Genomic DNA, 18082 nt, shown 5'->3' with positions numbered 1-18082 from the left:
GAAAAAATGTTAGAAAGTAATATAACAATGATGGAATTAACTGAAGCATTTAAGAAGCAAAATAATGGAAAAGCACCAGGTCCAGATGGGCTTCCAGCAGAATTTTATAAAACACTACAAGAATTGCTGAGCATTCCATTGTTAGAAGTCATGAATGAAGTTATGTCAAAGAAGATGATACCTAAAACATGGTCAGAAGCCTATATTACACTTATTCCAAAAGAAGAGGCTGATCCATTGCAAATTAAGAATTATAGACCCATTGCTTTACTAAATGCAGACTACAAAATCTTTGCTTCAATTTTGGCAGAAATACTTAAAAAATACTTAAATAACTTTATCCATCCAGATAAAAATGGATTTCTGCCAAAGAGACAAATCAAAGACAATATGAGAGTAATTCTGGACACTTTGGAATATTATGAGGCACAACCCGAAAAGCAAATGGCTTTGATATTTTTAGATGCCCAAAAGACATTTGATAATGTGAATTGGAGATTTATGATACTATTATTGGAACAGATGGGCTTTGCCAGAAAATTTATCCAAGCAATAGAAGCCGTATACTATAAGCAAACGGCAAAGGTAATGATAGAGGGAGAATTCACAGATTCTATTAATATAAGAAAAGATACAAGACAAGGATGCCCATTATCATCTTTGTTATTTGTATTAACTTTGGAAGTGTTGAATAGAAATATTAGAGATGATAAAAGTATAAAAGGAATGAAAATCAAAAAGGAAGAATTTAAATTGCAAGCCTTTGCGGATGATTTGGCCTTTATTTTGGAAGACCCTTTAGAAACAGCTCCAAAATTATTGGAAAAGATAGAGACATATGGTGAGGTGGCTGGTTTGAAAATAAACAGAGATAAAACAAAGATTTTGACAAAGAATATGCTACTAAGACAAAGAGAAGAACTGGCAGACCTATTGAAAATTCAAGTCACGAATAAGGTTAAGTATTTGGGGATATATTTGACACCAAGATGTAGTACATTAAAAGAGAACAATTACATTAAACTTAAACAACAGATAGCGTTAGATTTGATGAAATGGGAAAATCTACAATTGTCATTAATAGGGAGAATCTCAACAATCAAGATGAATATCCTACCCAGAATTTTATACTTGTTTCAAACAATACCAATTAGGCTCAGAAAAGACTATTTTGAAGACTTAAATAAAATTGTTTTGAAGTATATATGGCAAGGTAAGAAAGCGAGAATAAAGTTAAAACTTTTACAAGATGCTAGAATTAGAGGAGGATTTGGTTTGCCTAATTGGGAGTTGTACTGTCAATCTGCAAATCTGATGTGGATTAAGGAATGGATAACATTAAGAAAGACTAGATTGTTGACATTAGAAGGACATGATTTGTTGTTGGGCTGGCATGCTTTTCTATGGTATAAGGGAACCAAAACACAGGGCTATTTTAGAAGACATCATATACAGGAGTCTTTGTGGTTAAATTGGGAGAAGACTAAAAGACAATGTTATTTGAAAATTCCAGTTTGGTTATCGACCATTGAACCATTTTCCTATCCTATAACATATAAGAAGGAACAAACAGTTAGATATGGGGAAATACTGGATGAAAAGGGTGAACTTAAATTTAGAGGAACAAGGTATAAAGATTAATTGGTTTTCATATGTGCAAATACATTCAAGGTATGATGAAGATTTTAAAACAGAAGGATTTTATGATAAATTGACTGATTTAGATAAGATTTTGACAAGTACTGATGAAAAGGTGATTAAAAAATTATATGGTTATTTATTGGAAATTAATTAGAGGAAGAACAAGTTAAAGAAATTATGATTGCTTGGAGGAAGAATTTGGGATATGGAATTGATTTAAAGAAATGGCAAAAATTGTGGTCTCAAAATTATAAAATGACAATGTCAACAGCATATAAAGAAAATTTGTATAAGATGTTTTATGGGTGGCATTTTTCCCCAACAAGAATAGCAAGAATGTTCAAGAATAAATCCGAAAAATGTTGGAAATGTCATCAGACACCTGGCTCATATTACCATATGTGGTGGACTTATGAGGACGCTAGAAAATATTGGACTAAAATTCGCATGTGGTTGGAAAAAATGACAAAGAAACACATAGACTTGAAACCAGAGATTTTTTTTATTGGGAATTTTACCTGATACATATAGTAAAGATTTGAAATACCTGATTGTAAATGTATTAACAGTGGCTAGGATTGTATTTGTTAAAAATTGGAAAAATGAGAAAATACCATTGCAGGAAGAAATCATTAAGAAAATATTGGAATGTGCTGAAATGAGTAGATTGACATTTGAAATTAGAGAACAAGATAATAAACAATTTTATAAAATTTGGGATCTATTCTATCAATGGTTGGACAATAAAATACAGTAATGAAATATCTAGAACTTCAGAAAATAATGAATATATAAAGATATATTTATTTTTCTGAAATTATATTTATAAAATGTTTTTAGGATAGATTTGGTAGGATTATATGAATTGTTATAAAATAAATTAAGTTAATTATAGTTATCTCGCAAAATATGAATTAATAAAATTATAGTCAAATGATTATTTAATAGTGATACTAGGGTATTTAATCATTGATAATATGAGTTATCATGCAATGTAACTGTAATTGAGACTACGAAATGGATGCACAAAAAACTGGTAAACCAACCGTCACACTGTTTGTATATCTATGAAAGAAAGCTGGATGTTTTTATGTTTTGTTTGTTTTTGTTTGTCTTTAAAAACCAATAAAATTGTTTTTTTAAAAAAAATCCAGTCCAAAGTTCAGAGACCCAAATCAAGTTTTTCAGCCAATCCAAGGTTAGAGTTTCACAAACAACAGAGGAACAACAAACCAGAACAGAAAATCAGTTGCTTGTTTGAAATGGAGTAACACGGGCCAGGGCTGTCACTTAAATCAAGATGTAGCCAGGTGTCTTTAATCAAGAGAGTTACTCTCGTGCTTGGCAAGAAGCCTCGTTGAGCATCTTGGCCCTGCTCTCCAAATATGAAAGCTTGGAAGTGGTATGTCATCCTCTGACTGTCCTACCTGTTCTGATGGTGTCTATGAACATCAGGTAATTCCTAGCTTGGAGTCTTCTGAAACTGACACCACATGTGTTCAGTTGGAGCAGTTTCTTCAGAGTCAGACTCCTGAGCCATGACAGAATCTCTCTTTGGTACCCCAGAGGTTTAGCTCCCATTGCAAAAATCCATGGAATAACTGCCTATTCTACATTTCTTTTGAATGGGAATGAAATAAAACCAATCATATAGATCCTAAAAGAGGGAGGGGGGTTAAGACTACAACTGAAAGCCCATAAACATTAAAAAAAAACAGGGCTACTCACATGAGTTGCATAGTATGGCTCATTCTGCACTTTCACCTTGCTCTTTCCTTATTCAACAGATAGAAGTGTGGTGGGGTGGATGTAAATATAGCATCTCAGAGGCAAACATTTTATCTGGCCTTCTTGCACCAAGATTGTGCTAACACATGGAGAAACTGAGTTTCATTCCAAGAACAAAAGATGTCCCAGGATCATATTTTGGGCCACCGGTCAGTGTGGATATAGAAAGAGACCAAATGTAGAAAAAGGCTAAAGCATACCTATCCTGCCACATTAATTTGAGCTTGTAAGAAAAGGGGCCCTTTTCACAAGATTTTTCAAGAATTTGTATCTTCTGAATTTCCCCACCTCCGTCACGTATAGATGCTAAACTGGGTTTGCTCCAAACAAGAGTTAAGGTGAAACTAAGGTGGTGTAATTTACAGTTCCCCATATTGTGGGTAACCCAGCAAAACCATGTGGTGTGAAGCAGATCCTCACACCAAGACTCTCTGAGTATAACACGTTAGAATAGATGAACGTAGAACTGAGTTTTGTTAACCTGGGTTGTGCATGTTACATGAATCTCTATCCATCATACGGGCAGCCCTCAACTGACCACCACAATTGGGACTCGAATTTTGGTTGCTAGGCAAGGTGGTTGTTAAGTGAGTTACAGCTGATTTTATCACCTTTTTGCCATGGTTAAATGCATCAATTCAGTTAAGTGAATCATGTGGTCATCACCATGACCATGCAGATGCTGTGATGATCTTAAGTACAATGGCCGGCTGAAAGTTCACTTTCTTCAATGCTGTTGTAGTTTTTGCTAAACAAATGGTTGGAAAGTCAAAGTCTACCTATATTGACTCTTGATTTCTTGTACAACGAGCAAGAAGGGGAGGGCTGCTTATCTCAACAAAAAACAACAGAGAAAGCTTTTCTTAAGGCCTGGCTGGGCTTCAGACTTTCTACATTTTCCTTTGAGTGGAAATATTGTTTTGATTAAAACAATAATGCCTCTCACTTCTATGGCACATCAGCTGTTAAATAAGCTATACGAGGCATTGCAAGGGGATTCAGTAGGACTGTCTCCAAGTTACACACTGGGGAGGGCTGGAGCAAAGGGCTTGGAGATCTCCAAAGTCAACTTCATAAATTCACTGCCAAGGGGAAATGTGACTCAATGCCGATCTGTATCTTGGGCTCTTAGCCATTACGGGATATTAGCATACAAGCAAGCCCTGGGGAGCAATGCAGTAATCAGTTCTCCTGTTTCCTATAAATTTCTCTCCCCTGAGAATGAGGCCTTTAGCTTATCTCATTAAAGTGAGATAACAAATAAGCCAATATTGGTGAGCCTTGTTCAGCTTCAGTGAGGCCTTCTGCATTGTATGGGCAATGCAATTTGGGGGCTCTGAGCTATCACAAGTCACCTCATCTGAGAAACTGTGTCCCTCCAAGGCCTCCTCCAGCAGTTCTGTCTACCAGAAAAGACCTCCGTGCAAGATCCTGGAAGCCATTTTGTTTGTAGATGAACCAGGGGAAAATTCGGTTCCTTTGCAAGACTCGGAGGGAGAGTTCAAGATTAACAAAAGACAGAAGACCTCCAAACTTGGTGTAGCTTTCATATCTATGCAATGCATTATGATATATGGGAAGACCTTGGGAGACATGAGGGAGGATCACAGATGGAAAAACCTCACTTAAAAATTATCTCAATCGACAGAAACAGAGAGGACACGGGAAGCACTTCAGAAGGGGCCCTTTCTAGTTTTCTGGAGAGTGAAAGGGAGGGAGGGGAGAAATAATTTCAGTCTTGCAAGATTCTATGAATGTAACCTTATGATACAGATAGAGCTATTTTTCCTGGTTGTGCTTCTTGCCTAGACAACCTCACAAGGTTAACACTATGGAGAATGCTGTTGTTCCCTCCTTGCTTTCTAATTCTTAGCTCTGTTGTTCTACAATCTCCTGGGAGAAGCTATATCTGCTATCAGCTATTACTGAAGCCAGCAAAACTGCAGGCTCTCAGAGTCTCTCTCTCTCTCTTTATCTATCTATCTATCTATCTATCTATCTATCTATCTATCTATCTATCTATCTATCTATCTATATCTCCATCTATCCATCTCCACCCTCAAATGATTTTTGAGTTCAGTTTATCAATAATATGGATTAAAAAAACCACAACAAAATAAAATAAACCACAATGGCAGAGTCCAGAAGGAATGGATCCCACACTTAACATCCCACAAATGCTTCTCCCACAATCAGGTTTTAACTTGCAAAAGGAGGGGTCTCTTAAAAGGCATGGTCCACATCCCTATGAGGTCTCTGCAGATGGAACTTCTCAAAGAGGCTACACTTTCAGATCTTACAGCAGGGGTGTTTAAACTTGACAGCTTTAAGACTTGTGGACTTCAACTCTCAGAATTCCTCCTCCAGTCATGTTAGCTCAGGAATTCTGGGAGTTAATTCTTAAACTTGCCAAGTTTGATGACCCTTGTCTTATAGGATAGGCATATTTATTTTAGAGCAAGTGTTGTGAAGGTAAGTAGTAACAGGATGCCAAGATTTAGAACTTTTAAATATAGGACAAGATCTGCACTCTCTAACCACAAGAAGGTCACCCAGTTTTTTCCTCCCTCTTTGTTAAAAGAAAATTTGAAAGTGCTAATTTTTTAAATAACTGAATTAATATGAGGCCAGTAGAAGGGGAGAGAGACCCTTCAGCTTAGGTGCAGAACCATCTCCTTCCATATGAAGATCCCATCAGGTGACCCCAAAACTTAATACGTGCCCAAATCTCTCTGGATTGAAATGAAGGAAAAGTTGTTTCAAGAATTCCAAAACTGAAATATTTCCCATTTTTAATGTATTCTTATGGACCTTAGGGTGGAGACTAGTAAATTTCAATCAGACTTTTATTCGCTGATAAACAGGAACTGGGCAACTGGTTGCCTGCATAACACAATCTCCTGCATCTTTATCAGGTTGGAAACCGGTTGATTCCAGAGCCCACCAGAGAAGGAAGAAAGGACTCAATGGAGACAGACATCCAGTTCGGAGGATAGGAATTTTACCAATAAAAGAGAATATTTGTAGCTCGGGGTTGAATTGTGGGGCTCTTAGTGCTCTCTGAGCTAGTGTGTTAGTTTCAGGAGACTCCAAGCTCAAGGAGCACATGGACATCACAATAGCAATTTTGTTAGCAAAGCCACTGGGGAGAAAAAAAAAGCAAAGTTGTAAGAATCCATCTATAAACTTCCTTTAAAAAATGTTATTGAATTTCAAAACAAAATCAAAGAAAAAAAGAGTTAAAAATAAAGGGCAGGGAATGGGAAAAGAGCAAAATTGCAGAGTTGAATCAAAAAGGAAAAAAAAAACACTATAGAAAAAAGTAATTTCTGATGTTCTTTAATTCAGATCAAAACCCTAAAAATCAATGACCCTTTGAACTAGACTAAATTACAGCAAACAGCACTTCTATAATCATAGAAGTGCTATAAGCTAAATCATAAACATCAAAACCTAAATCATAAACATCAAAACCTAAGGTTACATTTTCATTTATTTCAATTCCAGGCCCGGGGTGTGTGTGGGGAATCCAGAAGTGGTTTCCAAGTAGAAACAAAGCTAGATAAAGTCTTCTCTTTAATCAAAGGAGTCAATTTCACCATCTTTGCTAACAGCATTAATTTCACCATCTATTCTTGTATTGTAGGTATATACGAGTCCTTCCATCTCTGCCCATACCATCTCGGATGTCAGACCTGCCTCAGCTTGAACTCCTAAGTAAAAACAATCCTTAACTCCATTTATTGAGAAAGGACAGGGGTCGCCAACCTTTTGGATCTCAGGGACCTCCAAACTCATAATTTTAAATTGGACGGACCAGAGACCCTGGGAAAATCCCAAGAAAAGTCTGCAGGAAAATTCCCCACCCCATTTTCCTACCGATCGATCATTCTTTATTTGGGATAGCAGGATATTGTCTCCAGCTCTGGTCTCGGGGGAGAGAGAGAGAGAGAGACTTTTGACTTCATGCAAGGAAAGCAGCAGAAGCAGCAGAAGTCTTTCTTTCTTTGCCCCAAACTCCTCCAGAAATGAGTCTTTGCCAGCACAGCCTCTTGGAGCAGGAGGCCTTGCAGGGTCCCAAAGACTCATTTCCGTTGGAGTTTGGGGGAGAGAAAGACTTTTGCTGCTTTCCTTGCATGCAGCCAAAAGCAGAAGAAAAAAGAAGTGGAAAGAAGCAGCCTGGTAGCCAGGCCAGGTGCATGGAGTGAGCAGGGCAAGATCCCCCCCCTCCGCCCTTTCCCCTCTCCCCTCACTACCTCATGTTGTTCGCAATGCAAGCAACACAATCCTTGTGTTCCCACGGGCCATGTGGATGATGCAGCCTTGTGTTCCTACTCAGCCTGGATTAATTGCTTTGGGGGATGCTTTGGGGATGACTTTTCTCTGCGGACCATCAAAATTTTCTCACGAACCACCAGTGGTCCCTGGTTGGTGACCACTGGTATAGAACACTAGAAGTCAAGTCAATTACAGTAATGCATAGGCAGAATTAAGAAATTGAACGCCAAGATCCCCAAGTCTAACTTTTCCCTCCCTTAGTTGGCTCCAATCACTGGGCCCCCATCTCCAGTTAAATTCAACTATGATTTTATTAGACTGGTCACTTTGGGCAAAGGTTTAGTATGCAGCTGCACTCCAATCCCAGCCGGTTGTTCTTGTAGTCCATCTCAGAGAGATACAGTGAAATTTAATTTCCCTCAAACCTTCTCACCTCCCATCCAGCCACTCCTCATGTTCATGGGAGCTGATACTAAATAGTTATGAAGCTCACGTTCGAGATGGCAGCTGATATAGGAACTTATTTTGAAACCATACTTTCCCTTATGGTCAGGCGTGAAGAATCAGGGCCATTCATAAGGCTCCAGCATAGAAGATTTATTCAAGCCTATACACAAGATTCCGGTCAACTAAAATTTAACAATCAGTTGGTGCCAAATAAGGTTGAATGGAATGCAGGAGTGGTTGAACTTGGATCTCTTTTGATAATGCAAGAACTCTAAATTGATGATACTCTGCCCCTCATTCTGCATACTCTTATCCCAACTCTAGATTATCTATGCCACCTTGGCCTGTCAAAAGAGAGTAGGGCTACCACTTCAAGAAATAAATACAACCATCAACATTTTTCTAACAGTACTGGAAGGGCAAAACATCTTCCTTACAGATCAGGCAACTTTTCCATGCTATTTAGATACCATCTTCCCCCTCCAATGCCCTTCCTTGGTTGTGGTCAATGAGTTTTCATGGATGAGTCCAATGCCCCCCAGGGCCCTGACAAGTGATGACTCTGCAAATGAAAAAAAACACATTACCCTCTTAACCACCCAGCTACACTAACATTTTATGTCTAGGTGCCTTGGGGTTTTAATTGAATGTCAAACATAATTTGAGGAAGGTAACAGAGAGTTTGAGATACTGCCCTTAGAAAGCAATTCAGTGGTTGCAAATTACTTGCAGGCCTGTAGCAAAGAAGGATGAGAAATTTCACCCCTCTTCTTCTTGTGCCATTCACTAGAAGGACAGGACACTCTGACATGGGGAGTTATTGCTGGCCAGTGAAGCTGGGCAGACTTCATTTCTTTTGCGCATGAATAGTAACTTCTTTCCATCTCTGTCCATCAAGGATAATAACTCATATAAGTTGTCTTTCCCAAAAAATATTAATTTCATGTCATTCTTCTCAGATAGACTCCAGTAGAATACTCATCACAGAGAATATATTCCACCTGAGCAAATGATGGTTACAAAGTCAGCCAGCCAAAGGCATTTTCAGAAGGTTAGAAAAACATGAAAAGTTGCTCATGCAACTGGTTCCAAATTCTCTCACACCCTTCTTTCAGGATGTGCAACATCTACTTTTAATACAACAGCACTTATATATTGCCCAATAGTACTTTACAGCATTCTCTGAGCAGTTTACAGAGTCAGCATCTTGACCCCCAACAATCTGAGTCCTCATTTTACCAACCTTGGAAGGGTGGAAAGCTGAGTCAACCTTGAACCCCCTCAGGATCCAACTCCAGGCTGTGGATAGAGATTTACCTGTAATACTGCATTCTACCCACAGCACCACCATGAATCTCAGCTGTAGATTTGTAGGTTTTTTTTTAATGGAAATATCTCTCCATAGCAGTTGTTACTCATTGCAAGAACTATCTTTCAATTTTCCAATCTCTGAAAGAAAGAGTACCCAGGGAGTCAAAAACCAACTAACTGATATTCTACCAAGTTCTCCATTCCAACCATGGTTGGGAAATTCTGAGAACTGAAATCCATGCATCTTAAAATTGCAAAGGTTGAAAAACACTTGTTTATAGGTAATCAAACTCCTATAAAATTACTGCACAAATGAATAGGTTTTTTTTTCCTTGTTTAAACACATTTGTGGAAAATCTATGTCTACATATCCATTCCTTCACCACTTTTTTTTTTAGTTTGAAATTTTGATGAAACATTTGGGATGTTTAAAAAACAGTAACTAATTTCTGATCCACATATCCTTCCAAGTCAATATTGGAATTGTGGTTCTTGGTGCTCTCTGGGCTTGGTTGTTTTCTTGCAGATATTTCATTACCCAAGTTGGTAATATCAAATCCCACTAGAAGGGAATGAGATTTGCTTTTTGTTTATAAAAAAAGTGGCTTGCCCTGTTTCAGTGGGAGTTTTGTTTTTGTTTTTCTTGGTAGTTCCTTCATTAGGCTGCTGTTTACTGTTCATTTGAGTTGGTTGTTGCTTGATCAGGGTATTGTTTACTGATTTTTACATGGAATTTATCCAGCACACATAACAAAAAAGATTTATAGAAGGTACTTTGAAAGAGATGAAGTCTCTCGGGGGACCCACATGGCCATGGGGCTTGGTAGTTTGGCATAATCATGAATCCAAATTAGATGATGATGAGAAAGCAAAAATAATAACCTCTCCATAAGAAATTATCTGCCACTGCTAGAAGATGCATCCAACTAAAAGTTCAAGAAGTACCACCCATCCCACGAAAGAAAGGTTGTTTAATTCTTCATTCTGCATGTACTATCCATCTTTCAAAATAAGCATATGGTCTCATTCTACCTGTTTAATAATCTGGAAAGTTTGACTTGAAGTTCCTTTATATTCTGGCTTAGAATAGCAAGCACCTGGACTGTCACAGTCAGGATAATTTGCAGAAGGAAAGGGGTTATTTTCTTTGTAAATTGTTTTCTTCTCCACCAATGCAGAGCAAGGAAAAGTCTTATGCTCACTGATTCTTCATCAGAAAGACAACCAACAGGGAAAGTCTAGGAGTTACTCAGCCCGTAACTATTTTAAGAAGCACCAGTTTTTAACTTGAAAAGTGAACTTGTGTTCAAGGACGGGCAACACAACGCAACAAGTGAGCATCAGGACCTTTAAGATTCTTAGAATTGAACCATGAGGGACCGGTCAATCCTCACTGTAGCTCACTGAAGGATCTGAAATACTGACATCCCTCATGGATTGCTCTTGGCTTCAGTACTTGTAAGTGAAGAACCAGAAGGATTCCAGTAGCATTTCATTCAGATTAACGAGTTTTGTCCCAATGCTTAATCTTTTATAAACTATTTTGGCTTCAGCTGAAGCTCACAAAAACTGGTGCCTTTTAATAAAATTTGTTTGCCAGAAGTGATGCTATCAGTTTCCTAATATATACCTACAATGATCATTCTCCTACAATGTCTAAGTGAAGAAACAGCTCGAGTTTTCAAGGTGTTGGTACTTTGCAGAGCACCTGTTTCCATGAAGAAGTTTCCTTGACTGTTTACAATGAATCTCTTCCTTTGTTTTTAAAAAAATCAAAATTGCTTACAACAGCATCACAGATTCTGCTAGTCTTTTCTTCATCTTTGGAGCTCCTGGGAATTCCTCTGAAATGTGTCTTTCCAGGCAGCACTGTGGAAAATAATCTTGGCCTGCTGGTGTTGTAAATACTCATAAAGGTTCAACAAAACTGAAATGAGGTCCCTTGGTCACAGCATACATTTTTAAGAAAGCATTCAAAACAAACAAAAGTAATAAACTACTCAGTAGATTTGTTTTCTTACTGGGCCAAGGAAAAATACCAACCAGACTTTGGGGCAGGATTTGTCCCATCCTAGATACCTTGGAGACTGTCACTTCCAAATCTGTTTCCATGGAAATGTGGGGCAACATTATTTTACATCCCTAAATGTATCCATTATTATTATAAGTATTAATATTATATATATATTCTGGATCACGTTCCATGTAACTGTTCTAGGGTGATGCCAAACTAGCAAAATAAAAATGGTTAACCTTCAATAATAAAGCACAACAAATAAGTAGTAAAACAATAGAATAAAACAAATGCTAAAGCTAGCATAGCACGTGAGAGGTAATTTGGCGTACTGGTTAAGACACCAGGCTGGAAACTCAGAGACCATAAGCTAAAACATTTGAAGACTAGTTAAGGGAATTGGGTATGTCCAGTCCAGTGAAAAGAAGGACTAGGAGAGACATGATAGCAGCTTTCCAATATTTGAGGGGCTGCCACATAGAAGAGGGGGTCATCCTATTTTCCAAAGCACCTGAAGGCCAGACAAGAAGCAACAGATGGAAACTAAGCAATCTAGAACTAAGGAGAAATTTCCTGACAGAGAACAATTAATCAGTAGAAGAGATCATGGGTGCTCCAACATCAGAGGTGTTTAGAAGAGATTAGACAACCATTTGTCTGAAATAGTATAGGGTCTCCTGTTCGAACAGGGGTTTCAACTAGAAGACCTCCAAGAACCCTTCCAATTCCGTTATTCTGTTAGAATAACAAGACACATAGGATTAAAAGACAGGAAGACCACATGCATTTGGGTAGGAAGACCACATACATTATATGCATTAACTTACACTTATTATTTTGCACAACATCTACCTTTCTCTAAAGGAAGTCTGCCAAAATTATTGCTATGAACCATTGACCTTTCCTAAACTCTCAAAGCTGGTTGGAGCTCCCCAGAAATGCAAACCATTTTTATCCTTTCTAGAAATGGTATATCTCCTATAACACCCTATGTAATCATCCACAGATAGCCACAATGATACCAACATGATGAACTGTGCATTGTGATACCACAATGCAAGGTCAATCCTTTCATACATGTTGCAATGCTGTACCCAAGTATTAAGAGTAGAGTTTATATTGTGTTCAGGGGTCCAATTGTTTCTTTTTTATGGGGTATCTATGGCAACTTCCCCCAATTCACACCCTTCTTTCAAAGATTCCTTCAGATTTGTTAATCTGAGACATTTTGTTACTTGTCCAAGTAACTTTATCAGTGAAATAAGTGATTGGGATGATCAAAAAAAGCAGAAAGCAAAGAGGCTCCAGAAGGCAAGTTAGGGTCAAGGAAGATGGATGTCTTTGCTATACAGGGAATCCTCAACTTATGGCTAACCACTTAGTGATCATTTGAAGTTATGACAGATCCTCCAAAAGGATCCCAATTTTTAAGTTACAACAGACATGTATGCACATAGTTGCACAATTGCACTTTGGGTCCTTGGCAGTTGGCTTATCTTTACAGATGTTTGCAGTGTCTTGCAGATACATAACCATGATTCTCTGTGGGTTTCTGGTTTTCAGCAAAAAAAATGTCCATGAGATAAAATAGATTTGCTTAATGACCATTGTGTTCACTTAACAGCCACTGCAAAAAAAAGTTGTAAAATTGAGTCTGGTTACATGGTGAACAACTGCAATGACTTATCACTGTAATTGGCATCTCAATTATAGTCATAAGTTGAGAACTACCTATAGCTGAAACCACAATCTATTTCTTTGTTTCTCAGTTCTTTATAATTGATCCAACTACATCCCATAGATGTTGACAACTTTAAATACGTGTGTGTGTGTGTATGTACATCCATCATACATATGCTCATAGATGACTTCTACAAAGATTTTTTCTGTTATTTTCATACACACACACACACACACACACACACACACACACACAAATATACACTGGTCCAATTGGTGCACTTTTGTTCACTTTGGAGATCCCAAAGACAAAACAACTTCTCACAACAAAGCCCTGCTTTAATTTGTGTAACAGTTTGATAAAATGTTAGGTGCACAACAAAATACAAATCAGCTTGCTCACCACTCAATCTTTTGCACAAATAGTTTAAAAGCTATATCTTCTCATACCCCAGATATGGTATTTGAGCATTTGAGCATTCGAGATAAAGCTCAAGGTCTTTAGAAAAATAAATGTTAGTGCAAGGAGGTAGAAGGGAGAGGAAAAGAGAAAGAAAAGAAGACACAAGAAGAAGAATCCAATCCATGTTTTTCTTAGAATGTGAAATTGGTGAAAGCTGGTCTAGGGAGAAGAAAGCAGGTTGAGGACAAGACCAAATGATATGAGAAGGAGAAAGCAGAGAAAGCTCCAGAAGGAAAAACAGAAGAGAGGACACTCCAGTAGAGTGAGTTCTTTTGTATAAGGTGACACCAAAAATAAATCATAGTATGCCCCTCATCCAAAGGAGACTCTTGCATTGGAATATTTAGCAAGCAATGTATGCTAGGAATACAGGCCTTCCTTAACTTACAACAATTCATTTAGTGACCATTCAAAGTTACAATGGCACTGAAAAAAAGTGACTTACGACCATTTTCACACACATAACCATTGCAGCACCCCTATGGACGCATGATTTACTTTTGGATGCTCAACAAGGGGGTTCACATTTATGACCGTTGCAATGTCCTGGGGCTGCGTGATCCCCTTTTGCGACCTTCTGACAAGCAAAGTCAAGGGGAAAGCCAGATTCACTTAACACCTTTGTGATTCACTTAACAACTTCAGCGATTCACTTAATAAAGGTGGCAAGAAAAGACGTAACATGGGGCAAAACTCACTTAACAAACTTCTCCCTTAACAACATAAATTTTAGGCTCCGTTGTAAGTTGAGGACTGCCAACAATTTGGCAGAGCAGCCAAATGGCCGGTGCAGAGAGTCAAACCAACCCCTCCATCTCCACCTACCCTTACCGTGCTTAATCTCTGGAGCATATACATCATTCGCATTCCCAGAATGCAATTGGGTCACGCAGCAGTTGTTTCTGCTGCTGGTGCTGCTGCTGGTGGTCGCAGGGGGTGTCAGGGCATTGGAAAGGGTCCGGTTGACCACAGGAGGAGCCGGCAGGGTTCGGGGCATCTGGCAGGTGCAGCCCGTTTGTGAGAGGCTGCAAGGCTGGCTGGCACCCAGCCGAAGGCAGTCCTCCAACCACCGGCAGAGGACGCTGCAAGTGAACTGGCTGGAATTGTTGTTGTTGATCAGGAGAACCTCGACGAAGCGGAACTCCACAGCTTCGGGGGGCAGCAAGCGGCTGGCTGCTTCCGGCTCCTCCGCCAGGCAGAGTTGCACAAAGTTCTTGTCGAAATGAAAAAAGGCAAAGGGGCCTCCACCTTGGCAAAGTTCCAGGCCCACTTCCTCCTCCTCCTCCTCCTCCTCCTCTCTCCCCTCCTGGGGCAGGGCGGTTGCTCTGGGCTGGCTGCAGGTATCATTGGAGAGGTAATGGTCCAGCGGAAGCACCATGGGCGAGTAGTGGGTGCAGACTTGCTCCTCCCGGTTGAACTTGAGGTACAGAGAGTACTTGGTTGGGTCCGGGTTCTCCAGGGTCCATGAGCAGCCGGTGGAGACGGTAGGGAAAAGGTCCTTCAAGGAAAAGGATCCGTAGAGGACCCCAGAGGCCAAGGCAGAGCAAGCACTTGGAGCCGGATCAAAGCCCCAGGAGAGCCACACCAGACATGATATCACAGACAGTAAGAATGGTCCAGCAGGGTTCATCCTATGACATTTGCCCTTCAGGAGAGAAAAAGAGAAAACCGTTATTCCAGAAGATGGGGAGAAGCCGCAGCAGGACCCATTTCATTGGTACAGAACAGCCCTGCAAGGTGTAAAGGCAGGACTGATATATTCATTTATTAGATTAGATTTTCACCCTGCCTTTTTTATTAAATACAGCACCTCAAGATGACAAACATACCTAATACTTCCTCCTTTGTAATGTAGTCAACAAAGTTTTTTAAAATGTGCATTTAAAAGAAACCAGAATGCTATCTCTATTTTTAATTCTGGGATGGGGAAGAGGGAGGGGGAGGAGAAGGAGGAGGAAATGGGTGGGATTCAAATTTCTTAACAACCGGTTATGTGGACGCAGCCTAATTTTTGGGTATGGGTCGGTGGGCATGTGACTGGGTGGGCATGTCTGGGTGTGGCTTGGTGGTCATATGACTGGCTGGGCATGGCTTGTATGCAAATATTGTAAATATTTATGTAAATATTGATTTTTTTTGTTAAAAAAAGAGCAACTTTACCCAAAATCAGTCAGAGCAGGCAGGCAGATTGAGTTGCTCACAGAATCACAGATTCACTTAGAGATCTATCTTTCTGCAATCTGGTCCCTGAGTCTGTCACATAAAATTTGCTTGCAAGCAAACTCACAAAATTAACTCACAACACACTATGTATGTAAATATTGAATTTTTTATTAAAAAAAGAGCAACTTTTACCCAAAATCAGACAAAGCAGGCAGGCAGATTGAGTTGCTCGCAGATTCTCTTCTATCTGCAATCTGCTACCTGAGTCTGCACTGAAAAATAGAAGCTTCAGTCCTAAGGAAGGTTCAGCTCTGCTTTTAGATTAGTTAGAAAGCAAGAAATTCAACGATTTCCTGCTTTCTAGCTAATCTAAATCTCCCGGTAGAGCAGAACAGCTGATGGTTGGGTGAAAAAAAAGGAAAAATAACTTAGCAGGTAAATTTGATGGTGCGCATGCCAGGTAAGGATTGAGTGGGCAGGTACGGGTGGGGTGGAGCCAGTCAGTGGTACGATTTGCCGGTTGTTCGAACTGGGCAGAATCATAACAACCAGTTCTATAAAACCAGACTGACCAAGTAGAATCCCACCCTGTCTTGAAGCCATTTCAGCTTCTCTAGACTTTCTACCAAATTTGAGACCTCTCCTTGTAAACTAGGGGAGAGAGGGGTTGATTGCCACACTTGGACATTATGTGTTAATTACAAATGTGGACCAATGGATCCTATGGCAGAAGCAAGACAGATCAAGTCTGGAGGTTTTTGGAGATCCACAGGCAAAGTATGACCTTTTAACATGAACATTAGACTCAGCAGTACCTTGCCTTTCCAGAGGGCCTCTCACTCCTTCCTCCCAACTTGCTTTCTTAAAGACATAAAGAAAGTAAGTCTGACTTGGTTTTCCCAAAGGACAGTTCCACACCCAGCTGTTAATAATACATACAGATTTTTTATTTCAATGATCTCACTGCTCGATCCATAACGCTTCCATGACAGTAAAAAATAAGCTAAAACAAATATGCCATGAGGGTGTGTGTGAACCTTTCCCTGTGACATGCATCATACTTGTGCACATAAAAAAGTGAAGAGCTTCAATTACACTGTTGCAGCCAGTAACTTGACTTTTGTTATCAAAACCTGTAGACAGCTCTAAGGTAGAAGCAATGCAGAAGTGCCTTCTGATCAACCAGTAAGCTTTCCTAGAAGGACTTCTATAGACCTCAGTTCCCAGATAAGTTCAGATTTATGACCAGCCTTTCCTCTGATGGTATAATTCAAAATTATTTAGAACTTGAAACCTGAAACCCGTACCTCAAAGACCACCATGAAAGTAACTGGCAAACAGCATTAGCAGATACTGGAGTCTTAGTGGACAACCAGTTAAATATGAGCCAAAAAAGCAGCAGCCCAAAAAGCCAATGCAATCCTAAACTGCATTAACTGAGGGATACAATCAAGATCAAGAGAGGTCCTAATACCACTCTATAAATCCTTAGTAAGACCACACCTAGAGTACTGCATCCAGTTTTGGTCACCACATTACAAAACATGTTGAGATTCTAGAAAAGTGCAGAGAAGAGCAACCAGGGTGATGTGGGGGCTGGAGGTTAAAACATATGAAGAATGGTTACAGGAACTGGACATGGCTAGTCTAGTGAAGAGAAGGACCAGGGGACACATGATAGCAATGTTCCAATATTTGAGGGGCTGCCACAGAGAAGAGCAGGTCAAGCTATTTTCTAAAGCACCTGTGGCCAGACAAGGAATAATGGATGGAAACTGAACAAGGAGAAATTAAATCTAGAAATAAGGAAAAAATTTCTGACAGTGAGAACAATCAACTGATAAAACAGCTTTCTCTACAGAAGTTGTGGAAGCTTCATCACTGGAGGCTTTCAAGAAGAGATTGGACTGCCATCCGTCAGAAATGGTGTAGGGTCTCCTGCTTGGGTAGGGGAGTTGGACTAAATGACCTACAAGATCCCTTCCAACTCTGTTAATCTAATCTAATCTAATCAGATAGTTGTCTCATTTTGCCTAAATTAAAAGATTTGGTCTCTCATCAAAGATTTCCCATGAAGAGCTCATAGCAACTGGAAAATTATTATAAAGAAGGTGACTTTGTCCGCATCTTTTCCCCCCACAAACACTGAGACAGATACTGCATGGAAATGATGCATGCAGAGAGTTGAAATAACAACCGGCACAAGAAGATACCCATATTCAGGTAAAAGTCATACGGTACAGCTTTTGAAGGCATTGTGACACCACCGAAAAAGGAGGAGGAGATGGAAGAATTGG

General features: G+C 39.4%; 1 protein-coding gene across 6 annotated transcripts in view; it reads right to left on the bottom strand.

The window, feature by feature from the left end:
* ADGRB2 (adhesion G protein-coupled receptor B2) overlaps positions 1–18082 on the bottom strand; it is a 263888-nt gene that overhangs the window by 180007 nt on the left and 65799 nt on the right. For all 6 annotated transcript variants that reach the window (XM_087939545.1, XM_087939549.1, XM_087939547.1 and 3 more), the window contains exon 2: positions 14454–15267. In XM_087939545.1, the coding sequence (XP_087795671.1) occupies positions 14454–15252 (799 nt within the window). In that variant the 5' untranslated portion in view covers positions 15253–15267. The remainder of the gene's footprint in view (positions 1–14453; positions 15268–18082) is intronic.

This window comes from Pseudonaja textilis, chromosome 10 (assembly GCF_049901715.1).
Source record: "Pseudonaja textilis isolate UNSWEBS1 chromosome 10, rPseTex1.2, whole genome shotgun sequence".
Lineage (NCBI taxonomy): Eukaryota > Metazoa > Chordata > Lepidosauria > Squamata > Elapidae > Pseudonaja > Pseudonaja textilis.
The sequence above is the reverse complement of the archived record's forward strand: the minus strand, read 5'-3'. Positions and strand labels throughout refer to the sequence as shown.